This window comes from Trematomus bernacchii, unplaced genomic scaffold, assembly GCF_902827165.1.
Source record: "Trematomus bernacchii unplaced genomic scaffold, fTreBer1.1, whole genome shotgun sequence".
Lineage (NCBI taxonomy): Eukaryota > Metazoa > Chordata > Actinopteri > Perciformes > Nototheniidae > Trematomus > Trematomus bernacchii.
The window spans coordinates 420,026-437,278 of record NW_022987438.1 but is presented as its reverse complement, the minus strand read 5'-3'; the positions used below and the strand labels follow the sequence as shown (position 1 = coordinate 437,278).

General features: G+C 40.0%; 1 protein-coding gene across 2 annotated transcripts in view; it reads left to right on the top strand.

The window, feature by feature from the left end:
* Positions 1 to 12,312, top strand: part of gng13b (guanine nucleotide binding protein (G protein), gamma 13b) — a 20,281-nt gene extending 7,969 nt beyond the window's left edge. The window contains exons 1-3 of one of the 2 annotated variants that reach the window (XM_034142149.1): positions 2,652 to 2,722; positions 5,989 to 6,116; positions 9,824 to 12,312. In XM_034142149.1, coding sequence (XP_033998040.1) covers positions 2,699 to 2,722; positions 5,989 to 6,116; positions 9,824 to 9,929 — 258 coding nt within the window. In that variant the 5' untranslated portion in view covers positions 2,652 to 2,698 and the 3' untranslated portion in view covers positions 9,930 to 12,312. Of the gene's footprint in view, positions 1 to 2,651; positions 2,723 to 5,988; positions 6,117 to 9,823 lie in introns of those variants that run through there. The other variant, XM_034142159.1, reaches the window with a different exon arrangement.
* Positions 12,313 to 17,253: the final 4,941 nt, after the last annotated feature.

Here is a 17,253-nt window from a genome sequence, read left to right as displayed (position 1 = left end):
AAATACATCTGTAAAATACAGATAAAATACGTTCAGTCCATCGTTTGGATTGCTTTTTATCAAATTCAGAATCAAATACACAAAACATCTCATTCGTCAGCATCCGTTTCAGTTCATAAGTGAGCGTAAACAACAACAACAATAAACCAGATTTAATTAACTCACTTACATTTATTCAGGATGTCCAAGTTAGAACAAAACTTCCTCCCATACTACCATACAAGCATATTATACGGAGGGCAATCACAGTATGAATACTACCATACAAGCATATTATACGGAGGGTAATCACAGTATGAATACTACCATACGAGTATATTATACGGAGGGCAATCACAGTATGAATACTACCATACAAGCATATTATACGGAGGGCAATCACAGTATGAATACTACCATACAAGCATATTATACAGAGGGTGATCACAGTATGAATACTACCATACGAGTATATTATACGGAGGGCAATCACAGTATGAATACTACAGTACGAGTATAAGTAGTACACATTATACAGAGGGCAATCACACTATGAATACTACCATACGAGTATAAGTAGCACACATTATACGGAGGGCAATCACACTATGAATACTACAATACGAGTATAAGTAGCACACATTATACAGAGGGCAATCACACTATGAATACTACCATACGAGTATAAGTAGCACACATTATACGGAGGGCAATCACACTATGAATACTACCATATGAGTATAAGTAGTACACATTATACAGAGGGTGATCACAGCGGCTTTGTCGATGCTTTAGTGTTGGATAATTGTCTGACTTCAGTAACTCAGAAATCATGTTATGATAAAGTAACCCTCTGATGTCTCTACCAGTTATCACGTGTCCTATAGTGTGTCTTCTAGAGGAAAGCATCACACAGCTCACCGTGCAGGAAATGAAGAACACTCAATCTTTCCTCACCTGCAGCGAGACTCTCGGGATGTCGACGGTCCGTTTGTCTTCTCGACAGAACACCACTTTGGTCCAGACTGAAATATCTGCTGGATGGAGATGTGAACCTGTTGACTTTGGTACTTTCAGGTCAACATTTAATGGGTCTAAAAACGTTGGTTAATTGCCAATCACTATATAACCAAATGTATAACAAATCACCCTCAGACTCACCTCTTATTCTGCTGGGTTCAAAGTCCAATACTCACATACTACAATCAGTATGTTCTACATACTGCATACTTAATGAATGATTAACTGTTTATTAATAGGCCCTAAATCTTAATATAATGTATGGATGTCTGGATTTGTTACAAAGAAACCTAAAAAGTGGATTTTTATTGCAACCAACCAAAGACTTTTATCCTATCATGAAAATATTACGCAACATGTCCTGTTATCTGAATCAAACTATACTATGTTTGCACTGAAGTATTATCAAATGAGACGCCAACACGAGTGGCGACCAAGACAGTCTCAAGGCTCCGTCATATCTGGTGTAACGGCGCTATTTAGATAAACTGACCACATATTGTAATCTAACTTGTTTTTTGGTTATGTTTAGCCATATTTAAAGTGTTTAGCCTGGCATGAAATCTGATAGCCAGTGTGAAGGGACACAAACACAATGCATTGTGGGTCAGATGAGAATATACGGGTAAATCTCACATTTGCAAAAACCACATACTTACTTGATTGGACGTCACACTTTACATTACATCACTTGTTTTAATACAAATAATTGTGGCCTCTTTTTGACACCAGTATAGTTGTAGGTTCATAAAATACTTAAAATACATTATTTATTTTTTTGTATGGTGTTCAACAGAGTAAACGCAATCACGGCTGGTCGCGTAACTTCCGCTACGTGTCCAATGGTTATGAGAGAATCCATGAAGGTTCCCATAGGTTCTTTGTAAGTCCAGAAAACAAATGAACACCTAAATCCAGCAGAATACAGAATATGCCCATCCTTACTGCATCCTGTGTGAAAAGAAGCTTTAAGAGTTTCAGATTGTGGAAAAATACCTGTTTATCCTCTCCAAACCTGAGAGGCAACCTATGTGTAAGCAGACAAGGCTTCATATCATTGGTTTAAAGAAGTTCTATCAATGTGTCGACACCTCTTATTGGCAGCTTAATAAACTACATTTATATATAGGACTTCTGGCTTTGGCTGAATGTGTTATTTTAGAGTGTTTTAAAACCAGCTAGGCGTCATGTGAGAAACAGATTGATAATGTGTGGAGCAATGGATTAACTGTTGGGTGAAAATGGACCAGGAGCACTTAGTGTGAGACAGACAGGAAACAGATAGTACTGACGGGAGGAGAGTGAGACTGAAGCGGTGGGAAAACATGTATCCAATAATATATTTAGTGTTTACAAAAAGTAAGAAATACCCTTCCATGATTTAGATCGTTATTACTTTAGTTAATACGTTGCTGGAGGTCTGAGGCTCAACGTTTGCTCAGGTGTTAATTAGCTGAGATGCAGAAGATAAACAGACGAATGTAAACCAGTGAGCAAATGGGAGTAATTTGAGAAGGAGAGGGAGACAATGGGGGAGGTAAATGATGGGGGAGAAGAGAATGGGGGAGAGTATAATAGATACAGGCAGGTGAATGAGAGGAAAAGGAAAATCAGTTTGACATTGAATCCACGAGAGACTGCCGGAGGTTTAAAACTGCAGATATAAGATTATAAGAGAACTTTGGGGAGGTCTTTGGATATGGATCCAACTAATCATGATGATGTAAGTACCTGCACTCTACTTTAAAGAGTCCTCTCCTGCTGATGTTCAGGTGTATATCAGTATGTAGTGTCTCTACTTTAAAGAGTCCTCTCCTGCTGATGTTCAGGTGTATATCAGTATGTAGTGTCTCTACTTTAAAGAGTCCTCTCCTGCTGATGTTCAGGTGTATGTCAGTATGTAGTGTCTCTACTTTAAAGAGTCCTCTCCTGCTGATGTTCAGGTGTATATCAGTATGTAGTGTCTCTACTTTAAAGAGTCCTCTCCTGCTGATGTTCAGGTGTATATCAGTATGTAGTGTCTCTACTTTAAAGAGTCCTCTCCCGCTGATGTTCAGGTGTATATCAGTATGTAGTGTCTCTACTTTAAAGAGTCCTCTCCTGCTGATGTTCAGGTGTATATCAGTATGTAGTGTCTCTACTTTAAAGAGTCCTCTCCTGCTGATGTTCAGGTGTATATCAGTATGTAGTGTCTCTACTTTAAAGAGTCCTTTCCTGCTGATGTTCAGGTGTATATCAGTATGTAGTGTCTCTACTTTAAAGAGTCCTCTCCTGCTGATGTTCAGGTGTATGTCAGTATGTAGTGTCTCTACTTTAAAGAGTCCTCTCCTGCTGATGTTCAGGTGTATATCAGTATGTAGTATCTCTACTTTAAAGAGTCCTCTCCTGCTGATGTTCAGGTGTATGTCAGTATGTAGTGTCTCTACTTTAAAGAGTCCTCTCCTGCTGATGTTCAGGTGTATATCAGTATGTAGTGTCTCTACTTTAAAGAGTCCTCTCCTGCTGATGTCCAGGTGTATATCAGTATGTAGTGTCTCTACTTTAAAGAGTCCTCTCCTGCTGATGTTCAGGTGTATATCAGTATGTAGTGTCTCTACTTTAAAGAGTCCTCTCCTGCTGATGTTCAGGTGTATATCAGTATGTAGTGTCTCTACTTTAAAGAGTCCTCTGCTGCTGATGTTCAGGTGTATATCAGTATGTAGTGTCTCTACTTTAAAGAGTCCTCTCCTGATGATGTTCAGGTGTATATCAGTATGTAGTGTCTCTACTTTAAAGAGTCCTCTCCTGATGATGTTCAGGTGTATATCAGTATGTAGTGTCTCTACTTTAAAGAGTCCTCTCCAGCTGATGTTCAGGTGTATATCAGTATGTAGTGTCTCTACTTTAAAGAGTCCTCTCCTGCTGATGTTCAGGTGTATATCAGTATGTAGTGTCTCTACTTTAAAGAGTCCTCTCCTGCTGATGTTCAGGTGTATATCAGTATGTAGTGTCTCTACTTTAAAGAGTCCTCTCCTGCTGATGTTCAGGTGTATATCAGTATGTAGTGTCTCTACTTTAAAGAGTCCTCTCCTGCTGATGTTCAGGTGTATATCAGTGTGTAGTGTCTCTACTTTAAAGAGTCCTCTCCTGCTGATGTTCAGGTGTATATCAGTATGTAGTGTCTCTACTTTAAAGAGTCCCACTCCTGCTGATGTTCAGGTGTATATCAGTATGTAGTGTCTCTACTTTAAAGAGTCCTCTCCTGCTGATGTTCAGGTGTATATCAGTATGTAGCGTCTCTACTTTAAAGAGTCCTCTCCTGCTGATGTTCAGGTGTATATCAGTATGTAGCGTCTCTACTTTAAAGAGTCCTCTCCTGCTGATGTTCAGGTGTATATCAGTATGTAGTGTCTCTACTTTAAAGAGTCCTCTCCAGCTGATGTTCAGGTGTATATCAGTATGTAGTGTCTCTACTTTAAAGAGTCCTCTCCTGCTGATGTTCAGGTGTATATCAGTATGTAGCGTCTCTACTTTAAAGAGTCCTCTCCTGCTGATGTTCAGGTGTATATCAGTATGTAGTGTCTCTACTTTAAAGAGTCCTCTCCTGCTGATGTTCAGGTGTATATCAGTATGTAGTGTCTCTACTTTAAAGAGTCCTCTCCTGCTGATGTTCAGGTGTATATCAGTATGTAGTGTCTCTACTTTAAAGAGTCCTCTCCTGCTGATGTTCAGGTGTATATCAGTATGTAGTGTCTCTACTTTAAAGAGTCCTCTCCTGCTGATGTTCAGGTGTATATCAGTATGTAGTGTCTCTACTTTAAAGAGTCCTCTCCTGCTGATGTTCAGGTGTATATCAGTATGTAGTGTCTCTACTTTAAAGAGTCCTCTCCTGCTGATGTTCAGGTGTATATCAGTATGTAGTGTCTCTACTTTAAAGAGTCCTCTCCTGCTGATGTTACATTTTTCTAACCAACGACTCTGTATCTGGGTAAAAATAGCTTTCGTGAGTATCAGATCTATTTTAAATTCTCACTAATGCTCATTGTATTGTGTTGTTATGATGTACTTCATTAGCATCCTGACCGTGTGGTGAAGTGGGTGTTGAATCAGAGCTGTGTTTCCTGCCCCCCCCCCACACACACACACAAACACACACACACACTCACACACACACACACACACACACACACACTCACAGAAGCCTCATAAAGGACTATTGCGTAACATTGAGTATTATTTAACGTCCCTCAAAAATACAAGTGTTATTTCTGTGTTGAAGCACCTCAGTGAGATCGATCTGAGTGCAGACCAGACCATGACTCACACACACACACACACACACACACACACACACACACACACACACACACACACACACACACACACACACACACACACACACACACACACACACACACACACAGAGGGTATAGTGGACACAGCGTGGGAGTGGAGTGAGAGAGAGAGAGAGGAATAGACAAAGGGAAAGATGCAGCAACCAAAAAATCAAGAAGATATTTCTGTAGATTTCACCACCGGCATTTTGCAGTGATATAACATATAATATATCATTTTGGAGTAACAGTTCGCAACAATAAAAGTGTTCAATAAATAATTAAATATATATAAACACAAGATGGTAAAATTCATCTATTTCCCAATGAAACTACCAATATATATGAACCTACATTTGCATAACATGGATGTGCTATTGACCTGCTGACATGTTAGCTGCAAACCTAATTCAATTCTTATTCCTTAAAGCCAAATCACTTTTTGTAAACTTGCAGCCCCGAAGAATCAAAAGTAGTTTCCTGTGGCGGTAAATGAGTTTTATCGTCACCTGTTTGTTTAACTCTCCCCTCATGTAGGTGTAAATGTTTAGCAGCAGGTATTCATCAGGTTTCTGCAGGACCCATGGAGCTCAACTGCCATTAAACCGTGTTAATGTTGTGTCTAAATGTGTTAATGTTGTGTCTAAATGTAACTCTGATACCCCCCGCTGTGCAGGTAGAACGAGCTTCACATCGAGCTGAAGACATGGATGAGTGGGATGTTCCTCAGATGAAGAAGGAGGTGGAGAGCCTCAAGTACCAGCTGGCCTTCAAACGGGAGAAATCCTCCAAAACAGTGACCGAGTGAGTATACTCTCTACCGGCACAAAGCTAATCAAACATCTAATAAATAGCACTTTAGAAGGAGACAGGGGGTTAGCTTAGCTTAGCACAGGGGTTCCCAAAGTGGGGGTCGCGAGATGATTACAAAATAAAAATTGTAAATTAAATTAAATTAATTCTTTTAAGATTTTTTTTTTTAAATGATTATTGATAATAACGTGTGCATAGACATTTTTCAAGGACGGACTAGCCATCTGTATAATTCCCCCGCAGCGAGGCTCCCCCCGTTGACAATCCACTAGCGCAGTGGTTCTCAAACTTTTTCATACCAAGGACACTTAACCATAAAAAAACATTCACGGACCACCTGACTCCACACATATCCCAAAACAATAGGCCTGCTCACCACTCCAACAATAACAGCCTATGACAGCTTAACCTTCTCTGTATCGCCTCGTTCACACAATAAATCAACAATACAAAATACAACAGATTATATAAGCATTTAGTTCAAATGCGATTTAAAATGCTCTCAGGTTTTACACCTCTTATGAAATGTAGACTACATTTATTACGGAGTTTATGTCCAACAGACTCACAGGTCGTTGGCTACTGAGAGAAATGCAAAATACACCCCATGTAGTACGACACAAACCTCCACTGTGGATTTTCAAAATAAAATACAGTAAAACTATGGTCGCAGGTGTTATGACTGGGGCACACACAAAAATGATAGGACCCAAATGCACGACTCCAGACAAAAGATGATTAAAAAAAAGGATTTACTTGTGGTGATAAGCAAGGTAATACAAACTCTCAAATGACTTCACAAAAAACTAACTTAGATTCACTGTAGCTCAGAAAACAACTGGCTGACAAGTAACACAAGGGTCGAAACGATGTGGCACTTGACACAGAGAAAACAGAATAAATACACACACAAGGGGCTCTGCAGGTGCAAACAATAAGGGCGGGGCAGGTAATCAGGTCAGTGAACACACCGATAGGGTAGGAGTCGAACTACCTGAAATGAGAGAAGAGATAATCAAAGTAAAACAGGAAATGACAGACAACAAAAAAGGGTTAGCAGACGCGGACTTGACGATATTAACTAAACAGAGAAATAATACTAACAAATCTGACGAGACACAACAGCAGGCCCAAGTTTAGCTCTCTGAGGCCTGCATGGTCTGCCCCAACAACAGCCTCTGATCATCAACAGACTTCATGCAATGCTTCATCTGATGCATATATTAGATAATAATCTCTATCTAACTCCTAACATCTAAATCTACTTCCAGCATGGATACATGTTCATAAAATACATCCATTGTTTGTTCTATATGCTTCTTGAAATCCTAAAAAACATATCGTTTTTCTAGAACAGATTACAAATCGCCTGAAAATGGTACAAACAAGTGGCAACATGCGAGACGAAGGTGTTGCGCTGGGCTATATCATATCATGCATTCGGTGTTTGTACCTGTTTCTAGTACTTGCCTGACTATCATGGTCAATACTGATAAATAACTTTTCAATAACCTTCACGCCATGTTTTAGCGTAATATGATGTCAACTCAGTAATTAGCTTAGTTTAGCACAAAGACTGGTACGGAACAATAGGGAAACGGCTAACTTAGCACAGTCCCAAAAGACATGGATGTCCTTCTAAATATTGGTGATATAGATATTTAATAAAGCATTTTTTAACTATCTATTTACATGTATAATGACAATAAATGCTTCTAATCTCATCTCATCAAACGGTTGGTTGCTTATCCAACAAGCTAGCAAGAGAACGTTGGCTATCTATCTGACATATATCTATAATATATGTGGTATGTTTTATAATAGTGAGTTTTAGAGGTAATTTAAAGACTCACTACAACCATTATCACAAAAGTATTAAGAAATGAAACGTCAGAAAATTGTGAAATAAACAAAAAAAAGAAAACAATTTGACCTTTAAAAAATAAATCTGAATCTAGTGATCAGTGTAGCATTTAGCAACTTTAATCACATTGACGTTTCTACTTAATAAAGCCTATTTTCCTAAAAAAAGCCTGTGTCTTATGGTTGAATCCTCCAGAGGAAGTGAGTAAATGGACTCCCAGTTAACACAGATTAACAAGCTGCTGTTTCCACGGTAACTCAGTGGGATATTTCATTACACACCAATATAACCGCTCCTCGCATTAAGCATGACATATTATCTGCTGTTGTTCATTGTAATACGTTGGACAATTAAATACCGATGACTCTATGGCAGCGTTAGTCATTACAATAATAAAACAGTGACTTCATTAACTGTCACAGCCGCTCTGAATCACTGAGCAAAGCTGCTGCTTCATCTTCATCATCATCACAGAGGAAAAGGACTGGCTGTGCTTCGTGTTGGAAAACGAGTATATATTCAGGGTCAGTGCTTTAAAAAAAACCTGCTGTAAGAATACTGTGGAAAATACTGAACAACTGTGAGGAGCAGGGAGGGAAAGAGAGCTTAGCTTTGACTCAAGAAGAACCAGGGCTGCAGAAATAATCTAAATGAACTCCAATCAATCAGCTTTTGATGGCTATTGCATATCATCATGTGCTCAGCAGCTACAGTGTAGATATGTCAATGAAAAACTGAAGTCACAAGTTCCTCCAACAGAGCAACATGAATATATAGAAGACATAAAAGAAATAAAACAGATAACATAGTGCAAGAGAATGTTTTGAGATGTGCAAGTAAATACACATACAATAGAAATAGTGCAAGAAGAGTCTATATACAAGTAAATGGAACATGATATACCTCTATCTACACACACGCTGAGGATTACTAACGTCATGCTCTTCAGCTTCTGACTCTTTTTCATGCCTTGTAAGGAAAAACAGTGATAGTGTATGTCAGAGGTGGGGAGTAGTGGAGTAGAAATACTTTGTTACTGTACTTAAGTACATTTTTCTGGTATCAGTACTTTACTCCAATACTTATTTTTCTGACCACTTCTTACATGTTGAACCCAAATACCTGTACTTTCTACTTCTTACATGTTGAACACAAATACTTGTACTTTCTACTTCTTACATGTTGAACCCAAATACCTGTACTTTCTACTTCTTACATGTTGAACACAAATACTTGTACTTTCTACTTCTTACATGTTGAACACAAATACCTGTACTTTCTACTTCTCACATGTTGAACACAAATACCTGTACTTTCTACTTCTTACATGTTGAACACAAATACCTGTACTTTCTACTTCTCACATTTCCCAAACAGGCTGGTTCCTTTAGTTTGAATGTGTGTTTGGTGGCGTGATCATTATTCTTTAGAGTCATTGCGTGCCTATTGATTTGAACACGATCCGTGTATCCATCATTTCCTGGTCTTCTCTAAAGAAGAGGGACCAATGAAAACGTTGTCATGTTGCCGTTGTTCAGCATGGAAACATTCATTAGCTAACAATGACATTATTGTTCTATTAATATAAAGGGAGGTCAGGTACTCTTTAAAACAGCTGCTAGTTATGGGCACTTTTTACTGAAGTACATTTCAAAGACCTCTTTACTTTTACTTGAGTAAAGAAGTTTAGTCAGTACTTCTACTTTCACCAGAGTATATTTAAACACGAGTATCTGTACTTCTACTTGAGTACAGGATGTGTGTACTTTTGCCATCTCTGCCGGATGGACAGTGTTCTGGGAATCTAAAAACTGTCTCTCTGTGTGTCTCTCAGTTTGGTGAAGTGGATAGAGGACGGCGTCCCCGAGGACCCGTTCCTGAACCCCGAGCTGATGAAGAGCAACCCGTGGGTGGAGAAAGGGAAGTGCATCCTTCTCTAGAAGACACCACCTTTCAACTTTAACCCACACAGATGAACCCCACCCTCCTCTCCAACCTCCTAACTTTTTTCACCGTGAATGTACAACAGCTGACTTCCCCCTCGAACACACACTCACACACTCCGAACTCTGGGTTCTTCCACACACACACACACACACACACACGCACACTCACTGCAAGTTTGCCACTACAATGCATTATTACTATGATATATGATGATCAATAACCCTTTATATATGTGTGTAGGATATATGATGACTTATTTATGCAGCTGCCAGTCACACGCTTTCTGTCCTCTCTACGTATGAAGCATAGCGAGTTCTCTTTCCACCATTTCTTTTGATAAACTGTAGGGATATTGTCACTGCCAGACTGACTGGGTGTTACAAAATAATCCTACATTTTCAATTGAAAGGTAATAGAAACAATGCACAATTTGGTGGTTGACTTAATAACAACACTACAACTTTTACCCCTTGTAACACCAATTATATACACTAAGGATTTGCTCATGTTGGCCCACAGACAAAGGTTTGAATGTTCCCAAACAGACCAACGCGGGCTACGTGTAAGTCGTATCGCATCTGAGGCTTTTCAATATAGCCAAAAAACACCAGAAGAAGAAGTAGCATTCAAGCTAGCTAGCAATCCCTACATGTAAGCTAACACTAACTCATGTCAAATCCATGCTTAGAGCGACCTATTTCATCCAAACATCAATGGACTGGTGCAGGAATGAGGAATTTGTTAATGATACAACAGCAGGATAATCTCTACATATTAACACCACTTAATGATTTCTGAACTAAAAAGCTAACGTTAGGCTATAAAGCTGAGCTAACGGCTAAGCTAAATGCTAAGCTAAAGGCGGCTAATGTTGGGCGTGATGACGTTTAGTCGTCTCATTTAGACACTTGTTAGCAACCTCTGTTTTTAAATCCACCAGTGGGGTATTTACTGACGTTAAAATCTCTCCAGCTTGTGTTAACCAGAGACCTTATTTCAGGCTAACAACCAAAAACACATTCAGAAAACCCTTGACTTCCACACAAGCAAATACTCATAGGACTCATTCCTGCCCCGCTCCATTGTCTAAAGATTTTAAAGGGGTCTATCGGGGGTACAAAAATCTTTGTGAACATCCTGCCGTCATAGAGGCAATTTAAGATGCACGAGTTATAGGAAAAGTTCCTCAGTTCTCAGCGATGACTTCTATCTTCCCAGAGTGACTCCTACAGTTTCACACAACGCATGGTTATTACATTTACATCCTGAGATCTGCAGTGTTTTTCAGCTTCACAGTCATTAAGTCGCAATGTTTCATAGCAGCTCTGTTTGTTTTGAACTAAGCTAGGGGTCTCTGGGGGTTTACTCCTCCTTAGCTACAGCCCCTAAAGACAACATCAAACACACCATGCACACACTACATTACTCTCTACACAGACCCTTTAACTTATTAACTTATTGATCAGTACTCGGTATTTATTTATTTATTTATTTATCTCTTACCTTAGTCTTTGTGTCCCTCTTCCTCATACCCCTTAAAACACTTCTACACCTTGCCAGATCACCATCTACTACTGCCTTGTACACAGTTTCCTTAAAACGAGAATGTAAATATGTGGCACGATAACCACTGACCTCAGAACTGGCCTGTGTGTGTGTGTGTGTGTGTGTGTGTGTGCGTGCGTGCGTGCGTGCGTGCGTGTGTGAGTGTGTGAGTGTGTGTATATGTGTGCAGATGTCTTTTTTTTGCATACATTTGGACATGAGGCTCCCATGTGGATTGTGAAGCACACACACACTTACTGTACATGCACACACACATGCATCTGTGTCACACACACACAGACAGGCCTGAGGACGCACACACACACACACACACACACACACACAGGTTATTGAGAGTGTGTATGAGAGGAGGAGTGGCAAGGATGTGGGATTCTCTAAATGACTCGGGACAGGGGAGCCTCACATCGTCTCAGTACTGTAATGAGTCTCATTATATAACTTTTCTTCAACATGACCCCGTTCCCTAAAGGCTGTCGGCCCTCGGATGACTTTAATATGTAACCGACAACATTTAATACTCCTCTTTTGTTCATTTAAACACTTAGTTTTATCAAAAATCCATCTAATCTACGCACTTCCTTTCTGTAAAACACATCAGACTGAGCAGATTGTTCATCCGACACACTGACATGTTTCAGATTCTTTTAAAGTGGACCTATCATGCTATATTATAATAATATAGTGTAGGACCATACCTATATAAGACATATTTATACTTTAAAAAAAAAAAAATACCAAACAGATCATGCATTTTAGCCATGCCTCATTTCGCTCAATTTGCATTTTTTAGCTCTGTGTTTGTAAGGGCTGATTCAGTGAGAACAGCACCATCTACTGGCCTGGCATATGTACTACAGCGTCTCCAGCGCTTTCGAACGGCAATGGCCGTGGCTGTCTCCTCCTGATTGGTGGAGTTGGCCCAATAGCCGTAGCGCCACCGTCCTGACGTCAGGATAGTGTTCAAATCTGGATCCGTTTTTATCAGATCCGTTGCAGCCCCTTTTTTAGAGATTTGGGTATGGAGGAAAATAGAGAGGGTTGTGTTTTCTGACACTTGGTGAGTTCCCTGGAACACCGGGGACATATTCATGTATAAAAGACGTACAAAAGTGCATTTTGCATGATAGGTCCCCTTTAAGATATTATTTGGGAAATGTAAAATGGTATCGCTTTAAATGAAAGATTTCCAGTACAACAACAAGCATATATGCAACACATCAACTCTAAATGGAGCCATTGTAAAGACTCCATGGTTCACTTGCAAACCTCCCCTTGGTTTGGACATTATGTTTTATTTAATTGAACAGTTTAGTTGTTGGAAAGTGTTAACTAGTTGGCAGAATGACACTAAACGTTGAATATAGCCTCGTTATTTCATCATAAATGCATGTACTGTATAGGGGGGACCTTTAAAAACTGCTTCCAAGGTACAAAGAAGGTTTTCCCGAGCTTCGTTTGACTTTCTTCCAACATGATTTTAGTTTAAAACTTCTTTGGAAAAGCAATGAATGCAGAAACTCCAAAAGTACGTGAGAGGATCCCTGAGTCCGCCTGTCCCTTCTCTGTTTTTTGTTTTCGGCATCTGTAACTTGTATGGTTTGTTTTTATATAATCTGAACGTGCGTATGTATGTAAGTTATTTACTATTATTATAACAACAGCATAAAATCTTGTCTAAATATCTAGCAACATAATCCTTGTGAGAGTGGTTTGGAAACAATATTATGCATCAGATCAAGTCCTAGTGTAAAGATGACGATGAGCAATAAATTAAGATCATTTTTTATTGAATGTTTTACAAAAACATTTATCTTATTGAATAAAGTAGAAGACTTTTAGACAACTTGGTCGTCTTGGCTGTTTTTTTGTGTGTTTTGTATGTATCTGTGTATTTGAACCCTTAAATTAATTGATTGCTTTTTTCTAAATAACACCCTTATTACACAGTTATTACACCCATGTTACACCAATATTACACCCCATATTATATCGTAATTACCCTGTTATTACACTGTTATTACTCCCATATTACACAGTTATTGCACCTGTATTACACCCACATTACTCCGTTATTACACCTATGTTACATCATGATTACACCCATATCAAACCCATGTTACACTGTTATTAGACCTATATTACACCCATGCAACACCAATATTACCCCCCATATTATATCGTAATTACATTGTTATTACACCCATATTACACTGTTATAACAACCCTATTACACCACCGGTATGACACCTGTATTACGACAATGTTACACCCATCTTACACTGTTATTAGACATATATTACACCCATGCAACACCAATTTTACCGCCAATATTATACCGTAATTACACTGTTATTACACCCATATTACACTGTTGTTACCCCTATTACACCACCGGTATGACGCCCATGTTACACCCATATTACATGGTTATTACACCCATATTACACCCATGCAACACCAATATTACCCCCATATTATATCGTAATTACACTGTTATTACACCCATATTACACTGTTATTACAACCCCATTACACCACCGGTAGGACACCTGTATACCACCCGTATTACACTGTTATTACACCCATATTACACCCATGCAACACCAATATTATCCCCATATTATACCCATGCAACACCAATATTATCCCCATATTACACCCATGCAACACCAATATTACCCCCATATTATATCGTAATTACACCCATTTTAACACATGGACGCCTGTCAAATAAATGTGTCCCCGCAGGATACAGAAACCATTTAAGGGTTAAACTGCAAATCCAGTTAGCTAGGTGACAAGCGAGCAAGCTATCATGTATCAAACCAGCTAGAGAGCATGCTGCAGATGTTGTATTTCTGTAGAAGACCCTGAAGGCAGCATCTCCATGGTCCGTTTAGTCGTCTCATTTAGAAACTTGTTAGCAACTGCTCACATGAAAAAGTCATTTTTAGAGCTACCTATTTCATCCGAAATCAATAGCAGGAATGAGGAATTTTAGTAGGCTAAAACGATAGTTAGCATCACAAAGGCCAAAATTATTCATTCTAGACGAACCATCGATGAAGTGGTGAAATGCTGACTAATTTCAGGGTTTTAGGACTCATTCCTGCACCACTGTATGGCATATAAAGACATATTTAAAAATATATATATCAATGTTAGTGAATGGTGACTTTGCGACCATATTAGCATTCACAGTTTGGTCTTGGAAAGTCAGGTTGCTATCTAGCTTTTAAACCCTCAGTATATACTTCCTGTCTTTTTGCTGTGCGTTGCTATCCAGAGAAACTGCGGTTCTTTGTCTCTGACCATCAGTGTTTCCTTTTCACTACTTCACATGTTACAGCCTTCTTTAACAGCTATGTCTCCGGGACATGCAAGCAAAAAGTCTTTAGTTTAAATCTGCAAAGAGCACAAAGAGCGAGGGACCGGAGACCTGGAGGGGAAATAAGAGAGACTGAAGGATGGGAGTCAGAGGCAGATGGTCATATAAGACACTCAGGGGAAGATGGAAAGCTACAATCTCTTCTCCTCCACTGCTTCTTGTGACTCATGAATAATAGAAAACATTAGATATAGGAGGGCGCTCACTTTCTGTCAGAGCCTCCTGGTCTCTCTCTGTCTCTTTCACCGGCTACCTTTATCTCCATCTTATCACTGACTGCATGAATCCACTGCGTGCTGCAGGGAGACTGAAGCAGCTTCATAAACTAGTGTACGACCAAAAGTATATTGCCTCTGGATCTTAGCATATATCACAACATATCCTAAAGTGAGCCTATGCCATTTAAAAAAGAAAGAAATTAAACTAATAGGCAACAAAAAAAACCTTGCTTCAGCTTAATTCAGCTTTTAAAGGAACTACAGCACAGTCACATGACTTCACGTCACCACCGCTAAGCTAAAGGCGGCTAATGTTTGGCTTTAAAGGAACTAGAGCACGGTCACATGACTTCACGTCACCACCGCTAAACTAAAGGCGGCTAATGTTGGGCTATAAAGGAACTACAGCACGGTCACATGACTTCACGTGACCACCGCTAAGCTAAAGGCGGCTAATGTTGGGCTTTAAAGGAACTAGAGCACGGTCACATGACTTCACGTCACCACCGCTAAGCTAAAGGCGGCTAATGTTGGGCTATAAAGGAACTACAGCACGGTCACATGACTTCACGTCACCACCGCTAAGCTAAAGGCGGCAAATGTTAGGCTATAAAGGAACTACAGCACGGTCACATGACTTCACGTCACCACCGCTAAGCTAAAGGCGGCTAATGTTAGGCTATAAAGGAACTACAGCATGGTCACATGACTTCACGTCACCACCGCTAAGCTAAAGGTGGCTAATGTTGGGCTTTAAAGGGCCCATGTCATGCTTTTCCGGTTATTACCTGTCCCCTTGTGTGTTATGAAGGTTTTTATGCATGTAAACGGTCTGCAGAGTAAAAAACCCTCAAAGTACACCCTGTAGCGAGTAAAACTCTAACACAGTCTATGCTGCCCCAAAACGCCTCGTTGGAGATTTCTCATTTTCCATTGTTTACTTCCTGGGTACTGTGACGTGTGAATACCCAGAGGACGCACCCTCTGCCAGCATTTCACGAAACAAAGCTTCACAAACCTTTCAGCGATTCATGCCGGATATGTACAGCGTAGGGCACTGAAGAACGATGCTGTTCCTACTTTGTTTGGACCAGCGGGAGATTCGGGTACACAACCTGTAAGTATTCATTGTTGTTTGTGTATTTATGATGTTTAAAACAAACAAGGTATCTACCACGACTGTTTAAATGGGTAAACGTTTTTTCGGGCTGCTAAATTGGGATCGCGGAGAAATGCTCTCCTCAGACCCATGCTCACAGCGTTAGAAACCTTTTTCTTACTCAATATCAAGCCACACTTATTGTTTTTACTTCGGCTGTGAGTGTTTGTGTGTGCTCAGGATGAGTTTCGCTTGTTCTCGCTGTATCGCCGACACGGAAGCCTGTCCGCTCCTCGCAGAAGATCGCAGCAACGAGCCTCGCAACTTCCCGACCAATCAGAGCACACTGGGCTCACAGGGACGGGGGGGGGGGGCAGGAGCTCCAACAAGCCGTTTAGGACAGAGAGTGAATACACATACTTTACAGAGATGCTGTATGAGGAACCAATGTGAGTTTGGAACATTGAACAATATAAATCTATTTTAGTAGACCTCAACAATGGAATTATGATCAGTAGAAATGGCCATGACATGGGACCTTTAAAGGAACTACAGCACGTCACCACCGCTAAAACACACACATTCGAGACGGGATTATATTTATTGGTATTTTTCTTGATCAACCGTCCAATCAACTTCACATTTGGCCAGTGTATCGGTCAGGACGGAAAGAAGTGCAGAGTTGAGTGTGAATTTTGTTTGGATGAGCGATTCTATAGAAATACAGAAGGCCGAGCATTTGACCCGTGCCAAACAGTAATATTTCGAATGAAAGAAGAGGAGACGGTGGGACAGGGTGTGTCTGTCTGCTTTTTATGGGTCAGCTCCCCTCAATCCCTTCCACACACACTGACACGCACACACACTCACTGATGCACTCAATCCCCCTCACACTCACTGCTAAATCCTCACCCCCCCATTGTCTCTTTCCCCCTGAAATCCTCAAACCATCAGATTTCCTCCACACACACGCAAGAAACACACACACACACACACACACACACACACACACACACACGCAAGAAACACACACACACACACACACA